Genomic DNA, 20,116 nt, shown 5'->3' on the forward strand with positions numbered 1-20,116 from the left:
CTCAGGAAACTCTCTTCTCAGCCACGTTTAGGGATCCCCTATGCCACACAAATTACTTTCAGGCCTGTTATCTCGTGTTAATCACACACTCCCTGGGTGCCAACCATCTTTTCTCTCTTTTCACTCATTCACTCCTGTTGTAATTCTCGCTGTCCACTGGCTGGGCGGGAAAACGAAGCCTCAGGGAGGTGAAGCGACTCTCTCAGGGGACACAGGGCAGGGGGCTGGGTCTGGGTCTCACCGGCTCCTTTCACGGCCCAGCAGTGTCTGCCTCAGGATGCAAGGGCTGGGGGCCCGGAGCTGAGACGAAGGTCAGTGTCCGGAGGCCATCCCTGCAGCGTGGGCAGAGCTGGGCACAGGGCAGGCAGGGGGTGCCCTCAGCCCCGTGGCTCTCGGCACGGTGCCTTGGCAGGATGCCCCTCAGTGGGGGCAGGAGACAGTAATCAAAGGTGAGGCACCCAGAGACTTAGAAGAGTGTTCCCTGCACGGTGTCTGGGCTCCCAGTCTGGAGGTCGGGTCTCTGTTCCGACTCTGTTCTCAATTTGCTGTGTGACAGGAAACAGGTCTCTTTCCCTCTCTGGGCCTGAGTTTTTCCATCTATAAACAGGGCGCTGCACTACACCAACGGCTCTCAACTGGGGTGGCCATCAGAATGACCCAAACCCCACTCCCCTCAGAAGTCGCAAATCGAGAAAGCACCAGGCGTGTAGGCTTGGCAAAAATGCCTGGGTGACATGGGCACAGCCTTCTGCCCTCCTGGCCTTCCATCTCCCCTACCCTATATTGAATCCTCCTTCCAGGACCAAGCCGAGACGGCGCTGCAACCCAGCCACACCACCAGTGTCCCAAGGAAGCACAGAGAGGGCAACCGCCTCCCCGTGGCCACACAGCAGGCTGGGCAGGGACTCCAGAGGTAGAGGCCACGGTCTGGAATCCAGCCCAGCTCTGCCTGCGCTCCCAGAGAGACCTCCCAGCCAGGAGAGAAAGTTCCCTCATCAGGGCAATAGAAGAGGAGGGGGAACCATTTGTCACCGGATAAGCAATATCAGCTTATCTCTGAAGACCAATGACCACAGCCTGGGGCTTGATCCCAGGCATAAACAGAGCTCCTCCCTCCTCCCCTCCAGAATAGCCAGGACAGTGGTCCAGGCTAGTCTCCAGGACAAAGCCCCATCTCACCAGAGTTTCCTCTATCAATAATTCTGACTTCCTCCCCCACCACCTCCCAGTGCAGACATGCTCAGAGCATCAGCGCTTGGAGGATCCTCACAGACTGTGTCACCCCTGAAGCTCCTGCATGGAACCCCGAGGCTCCACGGAGCAGCGTTAGAGAACCGCTAGGCTGGCTGCGCCTTGCCATGGCTCAGACAGGACCAGGGACCAGAGGAACTGTGTCCAGTTACATGGCAGTTAGTGCTGAAGCCAGGGCCTCTCCATGGGAGGATCTGAATTCCGGCCCTAGCCAGGATACAGTGGTTACTTTCCCTTGGGGCTTTATTTTCTCTTGCTGCTAAAAGGACTCTTCCCAGACCCTCAGAAGGCCAAATCGGGGGCATCCCTCAAGACTCAAGATCCCAGTAGGTGCTCATGGGAAGCAGTGAGGGGTACCAGCTTAAGCCACAGTCTCCCCGCGCCTGAGGATGAAGGGTTCCTGAAGGATGGGGAGGCTGCTGGGGGCTGCATTGTTCAGAAGTGGCAGGAAGCACAGCGGGGTTTGTGCCCTTCAGGCTTCTTGGGGGAAAAGGCATCAAAGTCCTGCAGACCCTACTAGGGAAGAAGCCCCCATGGCCTTCTTCCTTGGGCACATTTCTCCGTGCCTCAGTTTCCCCCTCTGAAATAGAACTTGAAAGCATGCATCACGTTAGAGACAAAGAATGAAACAGATGGGAAAGGGCTGTATTTCCACGCCCTTCCCCAAAGCCTTCAATTCCTGGAGATGAGATTTCCACCAGCTCATTTTACCAAAGCAACCCCCAGCAGACCAGGTTATTTCTTCCTCCTTTGGGCTCTCTCTGGCTATGACCTCTGGACCTCAGCTTTCCCATCTGTGAAATGACCTGATGGCCATTTTAGATGTACAGGCTCAACCGTCTTACCCTTTGGGATCTCAGCCTAGAGAGGAATTCCAAGCTCCCTTGAATTCACCCAGCCAGCCATGGGCTCAGCACACATGGGCATCAGGAGGGAAGAATCTGGAAACAACTGCTTCTCTCCCTGCCTCTCCATCGAGGCTGGGGCTCCCCTCTCCTAAAACCCCTCTGCTCATCCTCTGTGCCTCTGTCTCACATTAGCCTCCCGGCTGGTCTCTGCACACCTTCCCGTACACACTCTGCTCAGTCCATCTCTGCCCGCCCTGGCTCCCTGCTGCCCTGGGAGTGAGGCCTAACTCCTTCACTCTGCCTTGAGGAGTCTACGCTCGGGGCTCTGGTGGGATCACCCCCAGCACAGCTGGCAGGAAGGAGGACTTCATTAACACTTGTGGAATGAAGGGATGGACAGCCCTCAAGCTCTCCCGTGTCATTTGGGTCAGAGTGTGGACCTACTCCATTTCAGAAGCGAGGAGCTGGGATTGGGGAGGGGAGGTGTTTGGGGGCCTGCTCCCTTTACTCCTGGAAGGTGCTTCCGCCATCTCCCCAGTCACTGCGTGCTGCCCACCTTCCTCCCTTACCTGCCAAAGCTGCCCTTCTCTGGGAGTGGGAGCAGGGCAGCGCTCCTCAGGAAGGGAAGTCTGTCTGCACATCTGACAAGGCTGTGGAGTTCTATTTTTACCTTCTCTGGCCTCTGTTGAATGAGGAGTGGCCCTCTGACCGCTGATTTCTTTCAGTTAAGGAAGAGCTCTATTTGTTGGCGCCCAGCTGAGTACCTGCCCTCACCCCCACACACCCCAGTCCAAATACAGTAATCGCTTGTAGATTTCTAGCCCCCATTGTTTCTGAAGCCAAAGGACAGTGGGCTGTGGATGGAAAGAAGCCTTGGAGAAGAAGAGGTGGAAAGGATTGGAGAAAAATATCAATTCAGCCCCTCAGTCGGCTTTGTGATTTATGACATTATATTGACTCTTTCCAGAGCACTTCACAGGTGTCATCCACGGGGCCATTTTACAGATGGGGCCACTGAGGCTCTCAGGGGAACTCACTCAAAGTTATGCAGACCGTGCGGAAGTCCAGGACTTACCCTTTCTTCTCCTCCCTCCCCGGCCTCTCACTCAGGCCCCTCCTCCAGGGCCTCTCCCAGGAGTGGCCTCCGCCCACCAGACGTCACTCATCACAGGCCGCAGGTGGACCCAAGCCCTTCCGTTCAGGAGGAGGAAGGCAAGGCCTGAGAGTCAGGGCCGCATTGCTAGCCAGCAGTGCTTCACCCTAGACACCTCTCCCTTCTTCCGAGCCCCCTCGCAAGACAGCCAGCGACACCAGGCTCCAGTGGGACATCCCCAGCCCCGGGGGCCGCCGGGGCGGCTGACCCAGCAGAAGCCCCCCAGCCCACCGGGGCCTGGCGCGCCCCGGCCCGGGGCTCGGGCTCGCGCTGGGGTTTTGCGCGTCCTGTTTTGTTCGGCCCGGGCCCCCCCCGCCCGTCCCGGGCTCCCAGCGCGCCGGTTCTTGACTTCATCCACTAAGTCAATAGCCCGGGCGCGGGCGGGCCGCTCCCCCCGCGCCGCCCCCCGGTTTTCTTCTCGGGATAATGGGGGCTCTTTGTGGCCTAATCAGCCTCCTGAGGGGCCGGGAGGCCGGGAGCGCTTCCCCCGCGGCCGTCGGTGAAAATGAAAGCGGGATTAGGCCGGGGCCTCGGCCCACACCATAGTAAAGCGCCACCAGGCATTCGCCCCTTCAAAGCCCCTTTCGGGGGTTTGGTTACTTTATTTCTAAAGTTGTTTGTATTTCTAAAGTGGCCATTGAGGCGCGAGCGGGACGGGGCCGACAGGGTGCTGGGAGGAGGGGGCGGCCGGGGCGGGGGAGGAACTCCCGCTCCTCGCTCTCCCCCTCCTTCCTCCCCCGCTCCTCGGACCCGCGGACCGGTTTCTAAAGAGCCTTTCCCGGCCCTGCTTCCCGCCCGCCTCGCGAGGTGGGGAGGGGTCTTAGCCCACTAATCAGATCGGGAAACCGAGGCTCCGCGCTAGAAGATGCGCTCCTGGCATTCAAACCCACCGCGCAGCCAGGGGCGGAAAGGGGGATTTGTGTGATTTCGTTTTGGTTTTTTTTGGTCGGGGGGAGACGCCTAGGGCTCTCAGCTCCGAGCGCACCAGCTAAATCTCTTGCTGTCGCCTGCCTGTGCAGGCCACCAAAAGGAAAGTCCAGACCCAAACACGAGGCGACCCCCTGAAGGAGGGAAACTCTGCCCCACCTATTCAAGAAAGTCCCAGGACCTCCTGTCTTAGGATTCACTCTCCACACTTCGGATAAACCCCAGAAATGGGGGCGCAGTAATTCAGAATCTTCCCCCGTCGCTGAAGATGGGAGGGGTGGCAGAGATTCTGCACGTGGACTTTCCCGGCAGCTGGAGGAGGAACAGAGAAGGGGCAGAGACGGGGGTCGGGGCAGAGACGGGGGTCGGGGCAGAGATGGGGGTGGGAGCAGAGATGGGGGTGGGGGGCAGCAGAAGAAAGGAGACTAGCTGCGCCCCTTTCCCCAAGTGCAGACGCTGGGATTTCTTTATTTCGGCCGGACTTTTAGACCCTACGAAGGGTGAGTCCGCGCTCAAAAAGTCCAGACTAGGAGGAAAACTGTAAGGATGAGGGTCGCCAGAAGGGGAAGGGAGGGGGAGCTTAGTGCAGATTCTGGGGTCAGGTTCTAGTCCTGCAGCTGGACCAGCCGTGGGTCAGTTGTACCCGTGGATACAAGAGAGATCCTGAGATACAGGCTTTTTATAGGTTTTCACTGGGAACCAGAGAGTTCCAGAAGCTTCCTTAAGACCCCGAGAACGTTCGTTAAGACGCCCCCAACCCCTCCCAACGCCGAAACTGTCGCTCTAGAAAAACTCTAGCGTGAATCCCATGTTCTTGTCTAGACAGCTCAGAAAATTCGGCGCGGGCTTCCAGGATCAACTTGCAGGCAACAGGAAGGTCTGGCCCCCACCTCCACGCGCAAGTAGAGACAACACTGAACCCAAATCCACGGACGCCCACTCTTGCCGTCTCTCCACCTTCCCCTGCTGTCCAGAGTCCGGCGGTCTGAATTCCAGCCCCAAGCCATCACATCCTCTCCACCTGTCACCCCGGGCGACCCGAGTGGAGATGGCCCCGCGGAAGAATGGCCGCCCACTCGGCTGGAGCTCTGGTTGGTACGGGTCCCCCGGAAAGGACCCCAGAGGGGTTCAGGGGGAGTTTCCAAGCTACTTCTCAGTGCCGGCGCCCCACCCCCTTTTCAGTCCGGCCGGGGCCTCTTTGATCTCCGGTCAGACAAAGAGCACTGGGAAGGCCGGCAGGTCCTCCTCCCGCTCGAACCCGCGGCGGGCTTGGAGGCACCGGCGGATGCCTGCGGCTGCCCAGATGAGCTTGGAGGCTGCGTGCCAAATTCAGCCACGGCCCCCAAACACATCCTGCTGTTGTGCCCACCCGTCCACCTACCCCCCCCCCCCACACACACACTTCATCCCCCCCTCTGCCAGCATCCACGAACACCCAGACATACACAGGTAACCAGGCAGGTAGGTAAACACTCACACGAACACACGCACTGAAGCGTGTCTGTTTCTCACCAACCTTTAATTTTGTGTCTCTGCCACCTGGCTCAGAACTCCACCAAGGCAGGGGGCCTTCCTGATGTGTCAGGTATCCTTGGCACTTAACACAAAGTCTGGCACATAGTAGATGCTCAATAATTTTTAATAGAATGAAGACTTGGGCCCCCTGAAAAGATGTCTTCCCCCCGCCCTCTTTTTTCTCTCCCTTTCTTTTTCTCTCTTTCCCAGGGACAAAAGAGGAGCACAGCATTTGGGTTCAGTTTTGCACGTAACAGCCTCCTAAGGACCCCTCCAACAACCAAACAGGGGTGGGATGGTGGGAGTCACTACCTCTGTTTTGGAAAGAGGAGGAAGCAGCGACGGCCAGAGGCGAGCAGGCACTCAGCCTCACCTCTCGACCCACCCCACCCCATCCACCATCCATTTCCTCCTCCTGGACGCCTCCTCCTGGAATCCGATGCTCCCTCAAGAATACCGGAGTCACCAGAAAACACGTGTATGTGAAGTTCTTACTGGGGTGTGGCCTCTAGCAGCCCAGAGAGAGATCCTTTATGTTCTGTCTGTAAAATACCTCCTGTGTGAACCTCTGTGAATGGCCAATTTCTCAGGGTGCTATCCGATTCTCAAAGGGGTCCAGGGTCCCCCAGAGGATGAGAATCTTTGACTTGGTGCAATTCTCTGGTTTTCTCATGAAAACAAAAAAGACCCAGAGGGGGCTAAGAGAGTTGCTTAGGATTTCATTGCTAGTGAGTTGGGGGGTGGGGGTGGCAGAACCCTTACTCCCTTGGTCCACAGTAGCGCTCCTGGCCCCTCCCGGATTCGCCCTGCTGGGTTCAGGCGGAGATTGGGAGAGCAGGCCCTTGGAGGCGGGAATCCAGCTATTAGCCGCCGGGAGCCGGTGGGTGAGAACTGAATCCAGAGCAGCGCGAAGCCGGCAGCTCGTGCAGTTCTGTAACTCACTCTGCTCACCCTCCAGTCTGCGCGTCCGAAGCTGCGAGTGGAGATGATGGCCTGGACGCCATCTCCTCTCCAAGCTGGGAATTTCGAAGGGGCGGCTGCTGAAAACCGGAAGGCGGTGCGCCTCCGTCTCCGGGCTGCGCAGCCCGGACTGGGACGTTTCTCTAGCAACGCTCCAAGGAAGGGTTCTTCGCCCCCTCTCGCTCGCGGCGAGTCCCGGAGGGGCCAGGCTTGCGGGCCGGCCTCTTTCCAGCACCCGGGTCGGCCTCCCGCCCGCCCCGCCGGCCCGACTTGCTCGCCTCTAATTAAGCGGCGGGATCTCAGCGAGCCGCCGGGCTGCGCTGTAATATGATGAACTGCCTTTGTGCCAGTGTCACCGAAAGCTCTTCTGATAAGGGCAGGCCGCGGAGGATCAAAAGGACGGCAGCGGCTCGCCCGCCTCCCGCCGCCGCCCGGCCCTGCGCGCTCGCCCTCGCAGCCCGCGCTCGCCCGCGGGCTGTCTCCGGGCCCCGCGGTCCCTCCTGATCCGCCCGGCCCAGGCCCGCCTTTTGGTGCCTAGGCGCCTCTTTGTCTTTCGTCCTGCTGCTGCGCGCCTCCCTCGCCCTGCACGAACGCTCTAAGCAAGGTTCTCTCCTCCCGCGCTGGTCTTTCTCTGAATTTTTCTCTCGCGCGCTCTCTGTTCCGACGCTTTCCACCCTTTTCCAGACTGTCTTTCGTCCCCCCGCCCTTCCGTGGCTCTGGGTCTCCCGGGTCTCTACTCATTCCTCCTTTCCTCTCGACCCGGGCTCGGGCCCAGCACACCCCGAAGCCCTGGGCGACCGCATCTTGGAAATGTCCACGGGCTGACCCGCAGCCCCAAGGAAGTTGAACCAATTCATCCCCAGCCCCTGGCAACCCGCGCTCACTCAGTTGCCCAAGAGAGCAGCCCAAGGCGCCCTGGAATGCCCTCGGGGCCTCTGGGGAGCAAGACTTGGGGTGTACGCAACTTCCCCTCATAGCTCCCTCGCTGCTGTGGTCAGAGACGCCTCACCGCTCCCCGGGGGCTGAAGATTCAAGTGCAGCCCCCACCCCTGGCGCCCCCTTCCCTACACCCCTTCCTTTGGCCCCCACCTCCCCTTTGCCCTCGACCCCTTCTCTTCCTCTTGCAGGCCCCTCCCCTTGGCTAGCTCCTAGTCCCCCCTGCGCGCTCTCCGGACTGCCCCCCTGCCTCGCCTCTCCCTTCCCCCCACTTTGTTTGAAGTTCTGGAGAGATCCATCTACTAATGGGGAAGTTTCCCCCTTAGGTCACCGTTCTGCCTTGATTCGATTTGGGAAGGCGCGTTCCCTCCCTCCCCCTACCCGACCCCAGCCGGGGCCAATCGCTCCGGAGCGGGTCAGAAAGCGCTGACCCCATTTCCACCTTTCCTCTTTCAGCCAGAGCTGGGGGAAGGGGGGGTGGTGGTGGTGGAAAGAAGCAGAAAGGCCCGCGACAGCAAAAACTGAGAAGGGAGGGGGGATTGTCCCAACCTTCCAATCCCTCTTACCCCCAACCCCAACTGGGTTTCCTAATTACCTCCTTAGTCTGGAGTGGGAGAGGAACTATTTTTATGGAATTTCTGGAATGTGCCCCCCTTAGTCATGGCCTTCAAGGCCCCAAAGTCCCTGGAGAACGTCCCCTTTGGGGTGTCTCTTCTATGTCCCTCTTTATAGCAGGAAGGCTTCCCCTCACCAGGGACCGTCTATGTGGTGTGAGCTCTCTCTGGCTTTGGACTCTGCTTGTCCCAGGGCCAGAGCCCGGGACCCTGTGCATTTCATGTTTATGTCCTTAGTCCCCATTAGGAATGAAGCTTCATCAACTTTGCTGATGATGGTAAATAGAAACGCCAAATAGGCAACCTAGAAGGCAATCTCATTTGCTCAGTGCTCTCTCCCTATATAAAAGTATGTATGTTTGTAAATAACATTATTTATATAAAATGTAGTGTGTGACAACTATCATTTTCAGAAAGAAGTCCTTAAAAAAAAAAAAAAAAAAAAGCCCAAATAATCACCTTACTGCTTTAAGGCTACTGTTATATGTGCTTTTAAATCCTTCCATGTAAATTCCACTGAAAAATTTGGAAAGCTGTGAAAGGGGAGGGGGCCGCGGGGGTGGGAGGGGGGAGGTTAATCCGGGTTTAACGCTGCGATGCCGTCTTAGGACCAGGGTTAGCCTGATTGCGTTATCTCTTCCCAACATTTGAGACGCCCATATTTCACCCAGCCAAATAGCTCGGAGAACAGCGCAGATGGCCGCCGTGGTCGCGCCTCAGGAAAATGTGTTATTAATATCTAAATAACTTCCCAATACTGTCTGGTAAATCTCCTCTCCACCATTCCAAATGATGAATTCGTTTGAAGTCTTCCCCCAGCCTCATCTTTTCAATGTCTCTCTCTTCTCTCTTCTTCTTAGCCAGGCTTATTTCAAACTGGTAAATATCTAATTCCTTTAACGGCTGTGCCGTGCACACCAAGTCTTTTAGGTACAAACGCCTGGAAACAGCCGGTGCGTGGCGGTGCGCGCCCGGGGGTGAACAGAAAACCCGCGTGCCCTCGCAGCGGGGGATCCCAACCTGCTCCGAAACGCGTTCAGAGACGGGGGGCGGCGCGGGAGCCTCAGTCTGGGAGCCGAGCCCCTTCCTTGGCGCGCCCGGGGGACCTTCTCCTGGTTCCCTGCGGAGTCCCGAAGGCCTCCCTCCTCCGCAGCGCGCGGCTCTCGGCGGCTAGCGTTTCCGAGACCCCTTCCGCAGCCCTCCGAAGGCGTCCCTCGCTCTCTGGGGCGGGTAATTACCCTCCGCTCGCCTGTTCTCGCTTGTTTCAAGTTTGTTTTCTAAATGTCTTCTATTAGATTATGTTCGTTCATTCCCCCTCCAACCTTATCTCCTTCTGTCTCTTCTCTCTTTGCCCGTCACACTCGATTTAGGCACGAGTTTATCTGGCAAACAGTTGGCCGACTCTGTTTGTTTACCGTGGGTTCCGGGGCTGCGAGCGCGCGCGCCAGGGTTCGCCTTTGTAATAGCTATCTCACTGTTGTTCTTCGTTAGTCCCAGCTCCCTCCGCCCCTCTCTCGTCTTCGGTTGGGGGGAGTAGAGCAAAGACAGGGGGAGTCTTGTCATCCCAGTGTGGGTTCGCCCCTCGCCCGGGGCCCCCTCCGCCGGGGTAGATCCCCCCTCGCCCCGCGCGCCCCCTCTCCGCTCCCCCCCATCCCCCCAGCGCCCCGGCGCGGCACAGCCCTCGCCCCCTCCCTCTCCCCCTCCGGTCTCACTGAATATCCACCGCCGAGCGCTGCCTAAAGCCGGGGAATTGCCTGACACCCTCCCATCTTCCTCCGAGCCCCCATTATGCGAAGCTGATCCCACTCTGAACAGCCTCAAATCCCGCCTGGACTCTGTTTGATTAGATTGCCAACCCGGGGTAATCCTTTGATTTGGTGGAGTGTCAATTACCTTTCTCTAAACACACATTTACAGAGGAGGGAACTTGTTGGTTTAAATCAATGCAGATTGTTTCTTGATAAATGGACTCTCTTCGACCCCTCCCTCGCTCGCTCTTCCAAGGGCCCCTCTCCCTGGGGGCCCCTCCCTCCCCTTTCCCCTTCTCGCTTATCCAGTAAACAATGCCCCTTCCAGGTGTGAAGCCGAAAAAACGGTGTGGGCTGAGGGGAGCCCTGCCCCCCTCCCGCTATTCATTCGCTCCCCCGGAGCCTAATTAAATTTGGCAGGTCCTTGTACACACAATCAAAACAGCTTCCTCCGGTGTAGCAAACGACCGAAAACCGCATTAGCAGCTATCGCTGCTGCCAAATTAAATTGTTTCCCACCTCCTTTTACAAGTGTCTAAAACCGAGACTTCGGGCTCTCCCCTCCTTCCCCGTCCTTCTCCGTCATTTCTCACTCCACACCTGTAAGTCTGCTGCTTTAAAAATGAATTAAGGAAGAACGCAAAGAAATACAAATCTGCCTCTCACACACACCCTTGGCCCCCCACTTCAGATGTCAACAGATTCTCAGATGGACTTCGCCCCCTCTCCGCAGGAGAATGCACACTCTTTTTTTTAATCTTGTGACTTTTCCCCCTTATTTCACATTAATTGTGACCCAGCTGGGCTTTCCACCCTAGAGACCAACCGCGTGGTCTGATCTGGTCAGTTTCAGCCTAAACTTGTCAGATGCAAGAGGCCTCCTACTGATTAGTACTGTGGTCATTCTTGTTGTAAATAATGTCTTCACACCCACCCCCTCGGCTCTCACAGGAGGACGGTTTGACTCTGCAAACCCCTATCAAATTTCCCACAAGCATCTCCCTGGACTCAGGTTGGGAAAATCTTTTTCTTTCCCTGTCCCTCCTCAAATCCTTTTCCAGGCGGTCCCTGCCTGGGTCTGCCCTGATTCTCCTCGAAGGGGTGAGGAGGAGAGAGGCCAAGTGGCTGAGGGCAAGGAACCTTTCCAGGTGTGCTGAGTGTGGCCGGAGCCCCTATCCACAGTGGTCTGAGAATTCTCACAACCAACAATCCTAATAACTCAGTCTTAACAAGGATAAGAGCAAAAAAAAAAAAATATATGAACAGCCTCATGAATATCAGCCCAAGGGGAGCAGGAGTGAGCTGTTCAGAGATGAAAGTGCACAGAAATAAAAGCTCAATTTAATCTGCTTTAAAACCCTTCAACTTAACGTTTGTGCTTCAAACTCTGAGAGTGAGGACTGATTGCGGATAAATAGTTTCTTACCATGCCTGGAAGCTATTACACCCCTCTCCAACACAGTTTCCTATTCAGCAGTCCCAGTTTTCATTACCAGCTCTAATAAGTCTTAACATTATTAAATGCCAAGCGGACGATAGGAAAAAACGGACTCAGGGAGGGATCTCTCTTTAGTGCTTAAAGAGGAGAGCTCTTAAACCCCTTCTTGGGCGACTCCCCGCCATGAGAGGGGCAACCCCCGGAGAAAGCATTTGTCAAGAGCAAGAAGCCAAAACAAAGTTTGTGGGTGTGCACCCCTCCCCCTGCTCTGCCCAAGGGGATCTCTGCCTCTCCCCACCTGGCCCACTTGGGTGGAGGTTGGGAGGTCTTTTCACCTTTAACTTGGCCATGAAACTGACACCCGGGGCCTGGGAGAGAGATGAGAGTTTCCAACTGGGTGGTTCAGCAGGATGCCAGTCCCTGGCCAAGGTACTCGAATCCAGAGCTGATAGACACCCTTTGTCCACAGATGGAAAGACAGCTCCGTCTTCCCCACTCTCACATCATCCATTCCGCCCGTCTGCGATCGCACCACACATCCACGCAGAATCCCACGATTCCATTCCAAAGTCCGGTGGGCAGACAGCCACCCTGAGACACAGGCACTTTCACAGCCATCCAGCTCCCAGCCACCGCGCGCCGCACGCCCACTGTCGCTCCAAAACCACACAGCCTGCTGGATGCCGGGCCCACCACTTTCGTTTCATTTCTGCAACTCCACTCCTAGACTCCCAGAGCGCTAGGACTCTGCAACTGCCAGCCTCCTCCTGAAACCCTCGGGGACCTGGAGCTTCCCGGTTCCACTCAGGGAAAACCTCTGTCCAGCGAAACTGCTTGTCCGCTGGTTCTGTAAGCCAGGTCAGCACTAGAACCCCTGGATTCCTTTGAGCCAAAGGCATCGTCAGAGCGGACTTGCTACCCTCTTCCTTCCTTTCTCTTCGGTTTCAGGAGAAATGTATCTGTTGTGCTTCCTCACAGACTGAACTGGACATTCCCCTGCTGCACACACACATATACACCTAAAAGTCTCTCCGAACAAAACCATGCCTCCTCTTTCCTCCCAGGGTACCTCTCAGAAGATGCATCTGCAGTGCTGTATTTGGCCAGGAAAGATTATTCGAGTTCTCTGTCCCCTCCCAGCCCCCCACAAAGGAAGTCCAACTAAGTCCCTTTTTATTCCAAACTGAAACATGGAGTGGGTCCCCACGCAGGGGTCCCGGGCTGCCTCCTCCCAGCCAGGGGCTGCTTGGCAGGCAGCCCCCGCCCCCGCCCCTCCGCAGACCCCAGGCCCTCCGCAGGCCCGGCACAGCGGGGTGCCGGGCACAGCCCGCTCCCTTTCTTTCCTGCCCTTTTGTCCCGGTGGGACTGGGCTCTACTAGGGGCCCTGAATGTCAATAGCCCGCCCCTTCCCCAGCCCCAGCCTGCTCTCACACTGGGCTGCCCCTGCTCCCCCCTCCCCTCTTAGACCAGGCCTGTGGGGGCTGGGCCTCGCTGGGACTTGTCTTTGGAAGCGGGGCTTTGTCTGTGAAGTTCATCTTCAAGGTTGGGAGAGACTACTGAAAACCAGAGGGAGACCCCGGTAGAAGTTCCAGGGAGGCGAGGAGAGGACAACCTCAGTAACCCCTTGGAAGGAAACTCAAACAGAACTGTGCGCTTGAACAAGTTTCGGGGTTCAAGACACTCCTCCCCCACTTTTTCCAAAGCCACTTTTTTTTTTTAGAGGTTATTTAGAGGTTTGCCTGCTGCCTCCCTGCGTTGTGTGTCTGGGGGTTTAGCTTCTTTCCCCGGTCCATCTTTGTGACTTTGGGTCTTACGTTTTTCTTTCTTTTTCCACGCCCTCCCTACCCCCACCGCCACCCCCGAAGCACACTGACCAAGTCTCAAAGAGACCTAGGGAGGCAGTGGTGATGGGGAACGACTTTCCTTTCCCCTGAAAATAACCCGTCAGTAAACAAAAGCACACCCCCTTTCCTGGGCGTGCAGGCGCTTGAAAGAGAAATGCCTTCCCTAGCTCACCTCCAAAATACAGCCCCGCTAAAAGCGGGGAGAGGCATCTGGGAACCTGGCCTCCACCCCTGGGCCCACCGGCGCGTGCCCGAGAGGAAAGCGCCTTAAAAATGTACGCTTCTGCCTCCGCGCTGTCTGTGCGGCCCTGGCGTCGCGGGTCGGAGAGTGAGGCGGCGGCCCACGCGGCCCGCGCTAATTTTTATTGATTGCAGCGGTCAGTCAACTGTCAGGCGGGGTTTCAAGGGACCATTTAAAGAGCGTGTGCGGGTCTGGTTAACAAATTCATTTAGGGAGCCGCGGGCCGGCTCCTCCTTCTTCGCCCCCCGCCCCTTTGCCCAAGTTTCCTATAAATAATAGATCGACACCGGGACTACCAGCCAAAACGCCAGCCCCGGAGGACTCACGGCCCGGAGCCCTCGGCTGGAGGGGGCGCGTCAGGGTGCGAGGTTCGCGGCCCCCAGAGCCCCCACGTGCTGCCGGGGTCCCCGGGGACGGCTGGACCCCGCTCTGCCGCGCAACGGCGTCGCGGGAGCCGCTCCCGGGCGCACCGAGGGGGCGCTCCCCGCACACCCCGACAGGCTCTCGTTCCGCCCGCCGGTCCGGTGGGACGGCGCCGCCACTGGCCCGCACGCTGGCGCACGAGGAGCCCCGCGGGCTCGGGCGTTCCCGGCCCCGGGCGGCCCCCTACCTTTGTCGCCCAGGATGCCGTCGATGCTGTGCTTGGCTTTCTTCTCGCCGTCCTCCTCCTTCTTGTCCGCTTCGTCCTCCTCCTCCTTCTTCCCGAACTTGATTCTGAGCACTCGGCTAATCGAACTCACTAAACCTCAGAAATTCAAAGGCAAAAGAGCGGGTATAAGTCGTTGGGGCCGCGGAGGCCGGCCGCCTGGGGCGCTGGGAGAAGTCAGGAAGCGGGTTTCCCCCCTAAACACACTCAGGGGACTCACACCCACCCCAGCCCTGTCGCAGGTAAACACCTACACTTATTGGGAGGCACAGGTACGGTCACCCACGTGGAGACTCACCGGGCCGGGCCCCCCAAGGCTGCGACAGAGGCCCCCCCCCCAAGTGCCACCCTGCCCTGCCTGTGCACGCCTGGACTTTGCACTATCACATACCCTCAGTCAGTCGGTCAGTGAGAGTCGCTCAGGCATGTCTGACCCTGTGCGATCCCGTGGACTCCACGGAAGTCTCCAGTACAGGATACTGGAGTGGGGAGCCTTGCCCTTCTCCAGGGGATCTTCCCAACCCAGGGAGAACCACGCTCTCCCGCATGGCAGGCGGATTCTTTACCAGCTGAGCCACCAGGAAAGCCTGAGAACACTGGAGTGGGTAGCCTACCTTCCCCTAGACACACTCATACCCACCCTCCAGGACCTCCCTGGAGCCCTTCCAGCCCGCTCGCTGCTCCCCACACTCAGATGTGCATCCCAGTGGTATGCCTGAATGCTCAGGTACACACACACACACCCCTGAATGCTCAGGTACAGACACACACACACCCCTGAATGCTCAGGTACACACACACACCCCCCCCCCGAATGCTCAGGTACACACACACACACCCCTGAATGCTCAGGTACACACACACAGCACCCTGAATGCTCAAGTACACACACACACACCCCTGAATGCTCAGGTACACACACACACACACCCCCCTGAATGCTCAGGTACACACACACACACACACCCCTGAATGCTCAGGTACACACACACACACACACCCCCCTGAATGCTCAGGTACACACACACACCCCTGAATGCTCAGGTACACACACACACACCCCTGAATGCTCAGGTACACACACACAACACCCCTGAATGCTCAGGTACACACACATATACCCCTGGGGGCACCTTCCCACCCACAGGCAGCAAAATCCAGGGCCTCCACACTTGGGACCCACTGGTGGCTGGGGTCAGCAATAGCACAGAAATGGTGACTGACTCGGAGAAAAGAAGTCCAGGGAGCTTGTGACCGACCCTTCTAGGATGGACTCAGCCCTGTAGGCCACTCTCTGCGAAGGTGCCAAGGGAATGTCCCTTGTTATCCAACTTCATAACTTTCTGCTCAACTCCTTCCTCCCCCCTCCCGTCCTTCCTCCCTTCCTTCCTTCTGCTCCTCTCTCCCTTCCTAACTTCTTTTCCTCTTCTTCCCTGCTCCCATCTTCCTTTCGGTTTTAACTCCCTCCTGTGCCCTGCCTCCTTTGCGCTCTGGCTCTTTTTCTCCCAGCTGTTCTCCAAGTTCCCTGGCTTCCATCACCTCCCCTGCCCCTCAGTGCCAGCCTCACATGGCCGAGCCCTGGCCCTGGTGACTTGGAGAAAGAACACACAGGGTGGGGACTGGGTGCGCTCTGCGGGCTCAGCTGCCTTCTCACCTGAGGGCACGGTGCTGCGGTCGCAGTGCCCGTCCTTCAGCAGTCGGTCTCGGATCTCCCAGCTAAACATGCCCGGGTTTTCCCTCTTGTACTCCTCGATCTTTTTCTCCACATCCGGAGTCGCCACCTGCTTCAGAGGTGGAGGTGGGAGAGTCGGAGTGGAAAGATGGGGTGGGGGGAGGGAGACACTTTTAATATCAACCTCCCAGGAGCCCCAGGGCCAGGCTGATGGCTCTGGTCACCATGCCTCCATTCTGAGATTGGCTTCATCCTTTCCAGAAACCTGTTCCTGGCTCCCAGGAAGGCTGCTGGGGTTGGGGAATGTAGAATAGGATAGGTAATAAACTAGAAACCTAATTAGGACCCCCTTCTCCGCCGCCACTATTCCAGGCAAGACTGAAGGAAGATTTCCCTCATTTGGGATGGCAACGGGGTTCTGGGCAGATGTAGGGACAACACAGGAATGACTCACTGGCCTTTTGGGAAATCTGGACCCCCAGTTATCCCCATCTTTGAGAAATTCAAATAATGGAGGAGGTCTGGGCGTGGGGACCTTCTTCCACTGTACTGCCCATAGGTAGCATGTAGACTGACTCCCTACTGCTACGGGATGGCACAGGGGAGAGCCGGGCTCCAGCCAGGACCCCCAGCCACGGGAAGGCTGGCTGTCAGCTCTGCGGCAAAGACACTCACTCTGGGCTTGCTGCCGCCGATGGCCCCAGGCCGGATGGACCCGGTCTCCTGGTAGCGGCAGAGGATCTTGGAGACGCAGCCGTGGGAGACCCGCAGCTGGCGAGAGATGACGCAGGGCCGGATGCCATGGTGGGCCATCTCCACGATCTTGTGGCGGATGTGGTTAGGCAGGGGTCGCCCGTTGATGAAGACCCCACCCAGCTGATTAACCCGGCCTTGGCCAAGCGGGGTGGACACTGGAGAGGGAAGGGGGAGATGAGGAAAAAGAGAGACATGGGGTGAGGATGGGGATACTGAGTACCGCCCTTTGGACTTCAGTTTTGTTTGAGCTCCAAGACCCCTGCAAACAGATCTCCGTCCCCCACATTTGGAGCTGCGGCAGTTCAGATGTCCGGGGGAAAGCTGCCATGAAGCCAAGGGAAGGCCCAGCAGGGATGGGGAGAGTGGTCAGGGCTGGCTGCCAGAGTCCTCCCAGATGCCGCGAGTCCCCAGTCCTGCCACACTACGGAAAATGAGGATACACCTGGGGGATCTGTGTCTGAGAAGGGGAGGGAGAGACGCAGAGGGGACAGCCTAGAGACCGGTGGAGCCTGGGTACTCGAAGTGATGGCTCTCTGGACTGGCAGCTTGGGCGGAGGGTCTGCTTGCCTTCTAGAGACGCTGATAACCGGTGAGATGGGGCCCATCTGGTCGGTTCCATGCTCTAAGTGGTCAAGTCTGATCCATTTGATATTGGCCCCGGAAAGGCTGGTTGATTACTAGTATTTACAGCTCTGGCTTGTGCAGCAGAACTGTCCTACCCATAACTGGATGGTCGAGGCACAGCAGAGGGACCGGCCACAGAAAGCTGTTGGCTGCTGCCCCCGGGGGCTCCTGGCTGCCCCTCGAGGGACTCCCCTTCCTTCCAACCTCTCTCGAAGTTCAGATTTCGTTTGGGGATGATTTGGGGGTGATCTGCTCCACTATCAGCAAGCTCCTAAATCAAATACTCATTCGGCCTCAGACACCCGTGAACTGTCCCTGCAGCTTCGAAGAGGCCGGTGCACAGATGGGCCAGAGTCCCCTCTGGGAACCAGGAAGACAGAAGCCCTTCGCCGTGTGAGCCGGGGAGGGGAGCACGCGGAGGAAGCTTTAATGCAGAGTCCACACAATTTCTTCCCAGAAGGTTGGGGGTGGGGGGGACACCCGGTGCACTAATCCAGCCTCGATCCCCCCAATTTGGGGACTCGGCGGCTGCGGAGATCTGGTAGATTAGAACGATTTCACAGCCCTGGGAGTGGAGGGAGCTGACAGTGTAATTGCAAGAAAGGAGGCGAGCAGAGGCTCGGTAGCTGAGCTGTTCCTACCGCCTCCTCCCCTCGCTCTGCCGTCCCCCCCCCACCCCCGCCCCACGGAAAAGTGGGTGCCTGAAGCCACCCTCGGATTTAATCAGAAATCGTGCGTCGCCAAGTCAGAGTCACTCGGTCTCCGTGGCGGGATATGCCATTAGCGCTGAAGAGCTCTCGAGCGCCCAACTTTATATTCAAGAGCCTCTTTAGCGACCGGCACTCGGCTCTCCTCAGTATTCTCCGTCATGTTGGGCAAATATTGTCCTAATCCGCTGCGCGGCCGCGGCCGCCTGTTTTACTTGCGTTCGCTACAAGAGAGCGCTGCGACAAATCCCCAGGCCGGCGCGCTCTCCCGCCTGCGTGGCTGCTCGCGCGCACTTGATCACGGAGCCGCTCTCATCGCCGCGGTCTAATTCCAGGGCCCGCGCCGTCTAGCTGCCGGAGGGACACCCCCCTCCCCGGATCGCAGGCTGCCTGCCCGTCCTTCCCCTCCTTGCCTTGTTTCCCCTCCTCGCGCACAAGTGGCTCATACAATCATAAGAAGAGTAATTAAAAAATAAAAGTCGCACCTATCTCTAACCACGTCTGACATCCTGGGCTACCTACCCCCAGAAGCCAAGGGATCCCTCAGTTGACAGGTCGAAGGCCTAATATTAGTTTACAAAGAAAACAAAACAAGAACGCAGGAAAGGGTCTTGGTGCGCTCCAGCCCTTGCTGGAGCCAAGAACCGGTTAACCCCCGCCAGTCCCTTCGGCTCATCCCCGGTGCTGGATGTTTAGGGAGGAGACCTTAGAAAACTAACACTCTCCCCTTGTCTGGGCATTTCCATGCCCTCTCGCCGTCTTGAGGTCTCTCCCGAGGGATTTCTAGAGTTCGGAAGCCCGAGTGGAAAGTTTCCGGGGGGCGGAAACCGTTACTGTTTATTATTTCACATTAGTTTGTTTCCAGGCTCGAAGGCGAGGTCCTAGTTAAGAGATATAAAACATCACACACTCTTGGTATTTCGAAATAAAAGGGATTGTTAAACCATCCCAGGGTGAAAAGAACTATTCAAAACAAGAGTAGAAAGCCCCGTAGCTGGCAGGACACAGGGGAGCCGAGAAAGTATTAGGTGGAAAGTATCTGAAAATAGTGGAATGAGTTGAGATCCACTAGGACTTGAAATTGACTAGGAGTCGAGATCGACTCGGAGTTCAGCCCGGCGGGGAAAGGCCGCAACCCAGGACCCGTGACGCTGGGGCCGCTGGTCGGTGAAACCCACGCGGAGACGGACGAGTGTGGGTCCCCAGAAACTTCCTGGGTCGGGTGCCGGGACTCGGACTCAAAAGCGAAGGGAACCCCCCGGCTGCTCCCTTGCTGGCGCCGCCGCCACCCCGCGAAGATTGCCACCTCCCCGAGGACTCGGAGGCCCCGGCGGAGGAGGGAGGCCACCCCGGGCGCTCTTACCTTCCAGGGGAAACCCCGTGCGAGGGTAGTTCTGCCCGGGAGCCGGCCGCACCATCCTGGGTACCGTGCCGGGGAGCGCCGCCATTCTTCGCGCACGCCGGCGGCGGGTCCCGAGTCGGCGAAAACCGCTTTCCGTCCGCTCCCCTTCCCCCTGCCGCGATCTCTTTCTTTCCTCTTCTTCTTCTTCGTCTTTTTTTTTTTTTTAAACCTCCTCCCCCTCCCCTCGGCAAACACTCCCCACCCCCAACCCCCGGCAGCAGCCGCTCGCGTCCAGAAGCTGGGGAGGGCGGGGTGGGGGTGAGGTTGGGGGGCGGAGGTCGGGAGGCTGGGGAAAGAGGGGAGGTGGCGACGAGGAAGTTCAAACAAACAAACACAGCCACCCCGAGGCCTCCTCTGCCCGCCCCGCTCGGCCAGAAGTTGTGCGGGCGGATGCGCGGGGCAGCAGCGGGGCCCGCGGCCTGGACGCCGAACGAGGCTGGCGGGGGTGGCGGGGGGGATCGGGGCCGGAGTCCGGGCCCCCAGCCTCGGACTGGCGAGGGCCGCGCTCCCGCGCTGCGGGCCAAAGTTTCTGAGCCGAGCGGCTGCGGACTGGATTCCTGTTTCCGTATTTATTTATATATTTATCCTCTCGCTCCCCCGCCCTCTCCTCTCCTGCTCTTCTCCACGCCTTCTTTCTCCGACCACACTCGCTCCTCGCGGACACGCCAGCTTTCACACTCCCGCCCCCCTCCCGGAAGATCTGGGGAGGGAAGAAGGAACCTCTTGGGTTGCGGGGGCCGAAGCAGGGGCGACAAGGGGGTGGCGGGGTCGGGGGGAGACGAGGGGAGGCGAGGGGAGAGCTATCCGCCGGGTAAGTTGCGGAGAAGTGCTGGT

General features: G+C 58.1%; 1 protein-coding gene across 1 annotated transcript in view; it reads right to left on the minus strand.

The window, feature by feature from the left end:
* LOC133256463 (paired box protein Pax-7) overlaps positions 1–19,900 on the minus strand; it is a 67,490-nt gene extending 47,590 nt beyond the window's left edge. The window contains exons 1-4 of the mRNA XM_061431303.1: positions 19,244–19,900; positions 16,469–16,704; positions 15,776–15,905; positions 14,086–14,214 (exon numbers count right to left, since the gene is read on the minus strand). Coding sequence (XP_061287287.1) covers positions 14,086–14,214; positions 15,776–15,905; positions 16,469–16,704; positions 19,244–19,328 — 580 coding nt within the window. The 5' untranslated portion in view covers positions 19,329–19,900. The remainder of the gene's footprint in view (positions 1–14,085; positions 14,215–15,775; positions 15,906–16,468; positions 16,705–19,243) is intronic.
* Positions 19,901–20,116: the final 216 nt, after the last annotated feature.

This window comes from Bos javanicus, chromosome 2 (genome assembly GCF_032452875.1).
Source record: "Bos javanicus breed banteng chromosome 2, ARS-OSU_banteng_1.0, whole genome shotgun sequence".
In the NCBI taxonomy this organism is placed as follows: domain Eukaryota; kingdom Metazoa; phylum Chordata; class Mammalia; order Artiodactyla; family Bovidae; genus Bos; species Bos javanicus.